Below are 6,482 nucleotides of genomic sequence, written 5' to 3'. Positions count from 1 at the left end.
TTTATAGTTGCTTATCCTAAAAAACACAAACCCTACAATTGAGCAGAGTTTAAAGAAATACAGCAGTGACCGAGATCTCCGTAGCTCATTAATTAATGTAATTAAAACTGAAGGTAAGTACTTAGTAAGAAAGAATCCCTCCCCCCAGTCTTGTAAACAGTCACCTGTCTGTTCAGCAGACCTCTCCGACTGTAACGCAAGGGTAGAATCTGAAAACCTGGTATCTACCCTTTTTAAAGTCTTCCATTTCCACTTCCCAGATGTTGATGGGTGTCTGGCACATCTGCCCTTGCCTGCTGCTCTGGTAACTGGTGGTCAGGTGATGAGCAGATCCTGGAGAGGAGCAGAGAGCCACCAAGAATTATAAAAAAAAAAATCCACCAAACCACCCACTGAACAGTGCATCCCCGACTGCCCATCTGGGCACAAGCTCTGGGATGTCTCCATCCCAAAATTCCTGGATTATTGTATGGGAAACCCAGGAAAGGGGGACTAAGGCCAGAACTCCAGGCATCCACAGGACTATTACATATATATATGAGTAGTAACAGCCCTTCCTTCAGCTTCTGCCCTGTAGCCTCCGTCTGCAGGCAGCCCAGACCATGACTAGTGATCGGAAGGCTCGGGAGTCCCACTCCCTTTGACGTAGGTACTGAAGTCCCGGAAATCTTGAACGCTAGAGGCAAAGCTAGGAAAGAATCAAAGTCTTTGCACTGTCTTCCTCCTGCGTCTCAGACTACGCAGGCTTGCCGGAGCCCCACGGTCCAAAGCCCCAGGATGTTGAAGTCTAAGTTGAGATTTTACCAGTCCGGCAAATAGGGTACCAGTTAAAATCCATCCCTGTAGAGACACCACCACTCCAGCCGCCTGTGGCTGTTTGGTTTTTTAGCAGTCACAGGAACGCCCAGCCGCTGGCTTTCGTGGGCTCTTCCACTCGGTTCTGTCACACGGAGCGGAACGCTGCATAAAGCATGAAATCCTCCTCCCCCTCCTGCTTGGTGCACCTGGTTCCACGTGCAGAGCCTGGGGGCTGCGGAGGGAGCGTGGTAAGGCAGGAGCTGAAGGGTGTAGCCCCACCTTTCCGTAGTTCTTTGCTTTCCATCAAACTTCCGCAAGTTTTGGCATCTTGCGGTTCACTTCAGAAGGAGATTTTAAGGCCACAGCCATACGTTTCTCCTCTGAGCACGTGAGGCTGGCTGCAGCGCAGCCAGTTAAATAGCACTTCCTTAAAGGTTGCAGCAAGGTGGTGTTCTGGATGTGCGAGGGGAGCGTTTCCTAGGATGCACAATGCCCCCACCCCCGTACTGCAAGAAGATCATGCGGTTTTTAAAGCCGCTTGTCTCGGCCCCTTTTTGGTGCCAGAAAGGCTGGGTACCAGGTAGGGGCAGCTTAGCCTGCCGGGAAAACAGCTCGCTGGGTGTGAAGCGCCCACCCCGTGCCACCCCACACCCGGAAGGACAGCTGCAAGGGATTTCAGACATCCACGTACCAGTTTCCAAGCACACGGACAACCAACCTGATGCAATGCATGTGTTCAGACTGTCTAGGATGTGAACACTCCGGGCCGGAGGTCACCGCATTCGGCAAGCGGAATATCGCGACAGGGAGGCAAGCATTGAGGCTCGTTTAATGGATTACACAGGAAAAGGAAGCGGATTTTGGTTAAAAGCCAAGCTGTAAGGGAACATGCACATTCATTTTCAGGATTTCACAAGGCAGTTGAGAAAGCAAAAGCACCTCTTCTGCGCAGTCTTAGGAAAATTTCAGCGCTCTGCTGGGAAACGAGGTTTTTCAACAGCTCCGCAGGTGAGAAAACACACCACCCCCCCAACGCCAGTTGTGGGGAAACCAGCCGTAAGCTTAGGAAATAAATCAGCTAGGTGACAAAGAGTCCCTTTGAATTCCTACTGGAATGAGCGTCTGGCTTGCACTAGGGTCTGAAAAAGATAGGGGCAGTCTTTCTGCACGGCTTAAAACCTTCCCTCCTAAGGCCTAGTCTCCGTTTCCACGCGCTGACACTGATCTCGCTGTTCTGCTGCTGCATAACGGCCCGAAGATGGATGGACTCCAGTTGAGCACATTGTGCAATTAAGCAGGGATCCTCCTAGTATAAGACAAAATCCAGCAAGCCAGCCAACAAATAACGCTTCCCCAAAATCCCACCTGGGAACAATATCTGGTATATTCTCATCCCAAAATTCCTGGACTGTGGAATGGGCAACCCAAGAAACTGGGATGATAGCTGTAATCCCCGATATCCAGAAGAGCATTCCGCCAAACAGCAACAGCCGTTTCTTTTGTTCCTGTTGTCTTTCACCAATTTTCAAACAGTCCAACCCAAATCCTGAGAGCAAGAGGCCCAAAAGCCCCGATCCGTTGGAGAAAACCATCAGAATCCTAGAAATCCTGAGCTCTGGAGGCAAAGCTAGGAAAGAATCGAAGTCCTTGCACTGCATTCCCCCTTCTTCCTGGACAACACAAGCTTGCCAGAGTCCCATGGTCCAGATCTCCAGTTCGTTCAGTTCCAAGTTGAGATTTTTCCACTGGGGTAGGTAGGTGGTGAGACAGGACAGGACCCATCCCAGGAGGGAGAACAGAATGCCACTCACTTGCATCATTGGTTGGTAGACCAAGGCCATCAGCAGAGCGGCGTCCCAAAAGGTCGAGGAGGAAGGTCTCCCCAGCAGTTCCCTGACAACTGCTACCTTGAGGGATGGTGGAAGCTGTGATGGTTTTCCTTCCCTGCTGCCCCAAATATAAGCCCTCGCTGTTAACCCTTCGCAGGCTCTCAAACACTTTTTTGTTCTTCGCGAATATAGAGTTTCACATAAAGGACGAAGGGCTTCGTTAAACCACGAGTTAGGCTCTCCGATAAGGATTTGATCTGTTACCTTCCCATTTGCTTGGTAAAATTATATCCCAATGCCTGATGATTACAAGCCTGAGGATGAACAAAGAGGGCTCTATGACCCCTCACCCTAAAACACAACAGAAATCTTTGTGCTTCAATACGGATTAATTAGATTTTAAGTGGTGATAAAAAGTCAGCTCTGTGTGCAACAGGACTTCATTGTAATAGCTAAATTTGAGATTTCAGGGATGTAAATCAAGGCCTTGTAAAGAAAGGTAGACTGTTTGCCTATAATCTTTATTCTTAGACTTCCTCAACATACAGAATGGCTTGTCTTCCACTGCCCTGTTTTATGTCCCCAGCACTGTAAAAGACGCTTTGTAAAAGATCCTTATGTTTCACATTTTCTACATTCATTTCTTTTAAAATGGGCTTTGTTTGGACTGACTCTTAAGGGGAAAAGGAGACGGGTATGGTGAAAGTACCCTAGAAAATGAAATCCTAGACATCCCTCCACCATAATGAACCCAGGCAGATCATCAGCCAGCGTAAACTTTCCCTGCCCCAGGACTTCAGCAACGCCACGGTAGCAGCTTACAGCAGCTCAAAGTGTCCCCTTTCCTTGCGCCCATGACCCAGATGGCACAGGGTGTATACGCTTCGTGTCTAACACCATTTGGCACTCAATGCTCCCAGGGCCAGGCACGCCTCATACCTTTCTGATCAAAGCCAGACACCATTATGCCATTACCCCATTAGGAAACCCTGCTTTTTTCCTGCTCCCAGGTCAGCCACGCTTGTGCCCGTCTACCGGGTCAGCAAGGAGAACACTTGCCTGCTGTTCCCCACCGCAGACGTAACCGCGCAGCCTGTACGGGAGGGAGCTGGGCAGTGCGAACACACCCACGCGCCTACGACCCGGGGGGGTTTGTTCCGGTCTTTCTGGACTTCGTTTCCTAAATGTGATGATGTCCTCATCTGCATATTTTACTTCTCAGTTGCTCAAAAGGGGTTATCAGGTGATGGAAAAATGTAATGCTGCTTTTGAAGGTTTCCAAAATCCTGAAGGGTGTCAGTAAGAAATTTCACTGCAAGATCTTCTTCCTCATTTCTAACCTGTGTGGTTTTCTCTGTCTCAAGCTGTGAAGAGGACGATCTATTCCCCCTCTGCTTGTGTACCAACCCACTCCAGCGGCTTACACCTGGTCAGAAATTACCACGCGCACAAGCAGCCATCACCAAGGACGTTACTGACAACACTGGCAACAAACGCAGCCAAGTGACACCCTAATTGTGGCCATCCACTAGGCAAAAGAAGACCCACCTTGCATTCATCCAACCTCCAGACTGTAGTTTCAGATGTGGCAGTGTCCTTTCTCTCCGCTTAGAGCAAGAACGCTAGTTCTGGAAATCAGCACGGCACTCAGTGAGAAACCCTAATGCCGTTTGAGCCATCTCAGACAAAGAGCTACGCTCCAGGAGCGCTGCTGCTCCTTCAGGGGCCACAGGCTTATTGGCCATTAAAACCATGGCTACCGCCAGGCTATTACTGGAAGCCTGTTGCGCTTCTCTCGTCTGTGAGCATTTAACATTTTCTTCTTTGCTCTTAGTTCCAGCAGTGTGAGAGCACAGGATCAGGCATGTCAAGCCCATTCATTCTGCTCCCGTCAGCCATGGCCAGAGCCATATGCTGGCCTTTCAGCTGTAGCCAGCAGAAGCACTGAGACCGCTGCACCAGTAAGATCTGCCAACTAAGTTCTGCAGCGTAACAATTAACCTTGCACTTGGAGCAAGCAAACCTTGCTTAGACTATCCCGTGCAAGGTTATAAGAGAATCCTTGTTCTTCCAGTGGGAAAAGAATACTAAAAATAGTTAGGACTTGCCTTGCTGCCAGGACAGTGACAAGGTCTGAAACGCTTTTACTTGGAGCTTACTGATCTTACAAAAATCTCAGCAAACCCATAAACAAGGTCTTCCAGCTGCACTGAGATGTGTAAATTCCCAGGTCAGTAACTGCCTTAGTCCTGTCTGCCTTGTCCTTCATTCATACCTTTCCTCCTCACCATTACTTCTTTCTTCCTCTCACGTCTATAAGTGTCACATTCCCAGAATACCTTATTTTGGCAGACTTCTCTCTCCCTGGAAGGCAACGTGGCAGAGTCACTGCAAAGCCTAAGGGCTAGAACTGGGCTGCCATCAGTTTCTGTCCTACTGCTCACGGTAATCTGAAACATAAACCCAAGGCGCACTGTTACATCGCCATGACAAAAGCCATCTGCTGCCATCTGCACAGCCTGAAACAACGGGTCATCCCGAGGGGTTTCAGCAGAGGTGGCTGCTGGCTGCACCCTAAGCCGGTGGGGCAGGGAAGCTGCCTGCCCAGAACCTCCCCAGCCAGCGCCATGGGGCCTGCGCACAAGCGACCCGCTCCAGGACAACTCTGCCCCCGCTCGCTCACCCTGCCAGCCCCAGCAGCAAGGGCTGCGCTGGGCTCACACGAGCTCGCCAGGAGGAGTGGGGACAGCTGTCACTGACCGGGGTGCTTTCGGGTGAGGTGAGGGTGAATTTGGAGGGTTCAGAGCATTTCACCCCCTGACTTTAAAGCCTGACATATGTGACATTCAGGGATACTCCTAGGCAGGCTTCTGCAGCTCAAACAATCTCAGCACGAGGGACCGAGCGGCAGAGAAGAGCCGTCTGGTCACTGTGCCAGCACCTGCCTCACACAGCAGCCAGCGGAGACCCTCCGGAGCACCAGCCCCGCTGACATCAAGCACTCGCCACAGACACACACACCAGCACATCTTCACACTCACTGCTCTCACTACTGGACCATTTCAACGGCCAGTTCTGCGCGACAGCGAGCTGTCGTACCTCCCGTGACAGACAGTGCCCGTGGAGAACGGCGCAGGGCACGATCAAGGTCCTGCGGTTTCAGTAACGCTGCTGAAAGCATTGGAGATCCCATCTCCCGTTTGAGCTAACGGCCAGCATCGCTCTGCAAGCTGATCTAGACTAAAGCAGAATGGGGGTGGTCAGCACGCACCTCATCCTACGCGGGTAAGGGCCTTAAACCTGTACGCCCCACAAAATCATTTCAGGCTGAACACGAGGATTCTGAACCCTACTGCAAGTGATACATATTTTCTTCAGAAGCTTTAGCACTACACCAACTCTTCTGGGAACCTCCATGGCCAGAGATAGGTATGCGTTTTACCCCCCACAAAGAGTATGAGGGAACTGTCATCTTTACACAGCTCTGCAGCCCACGGAGTTATCCAAATGGGTTTAAATTGAAAGTGGGGAGGGTTAGATTGGATATCAGGAAGAAGTTCTTCCCGGAGAGGGTGGTGAGGCACTGGGACAGGTTGCCCAGAGAAGCTGTGGATGCCCCATCCCTGGAAGTGTTCAAGGCCAGGCTGGATAAGGCTTTGAGCAACCTGGTCTAGTGGAAGGTGTCCCTGCCCATGGCAGGGGGGTTGGAACTAGATGGGCTTTAAGGGCCCTCCCAACCCAAACCGCTCTGTAATTCTGTGAAATGTTTTATGTTCAGCATAAGCAGAAAGAAATCTCAGGTGCCGCACTGTGGGAGTCAATTAAGCAATTTAATCCCACAAAAGCAGTCAGTGT

At 50.6% G+C, this 6,482-nt stretch overlaps 1 protein-coding gene and 1 pseudogene across 1 annotated transcript; both read right to left on the bottom strand.

Moving 5' to 3' along the window:
- Window positions 1-233: 233 nt before the first annotated feature.
- On the bottom strand, window positions 234-1,125 carry LOC104512986 (annotated as a pseudogene).
- An 860-nt stretch (window positions 1,126-1,985) lies between these two features.
- On the bottom strand, window positions 1,986-2,639 carry LOC104512984 (claudin-22-like). Its single transcript, XM_010156191.1, has one exon. It carries the CDS (start codon window positions 2,637-2,639, stop codon window positions 1,986-1,988), a length of 654 nt encoding a protein of 217 aa, XP_010154493.1.
- Between the last annotated feature and the right edge of the window lie 3,843 nt (window positions 2,640-6,482).

The sequence above is a fragment of the Eurypyga helias genome, unplaced genomic scaffold (assembly GCF_000690775.1).
Source record: "Eurypyga helias isolate BGI_N326 unplaced genomic scaffold, ASM69077v1 scaffold11787, whole genome shotgun sequence".
Taxonomy (NCBI): domain Eukaryota; kingdom Metazoa; phylum Chordata; class Aves; order Eurypygiformes; family Eurypygidae; genus Eurypyga; species Eurypyga helias.
The sequence above is the reverse complement of the archived record's forward strand: the minus strand, read 5'-3'. Positions and strand labels throughout refer to the sequence as shown.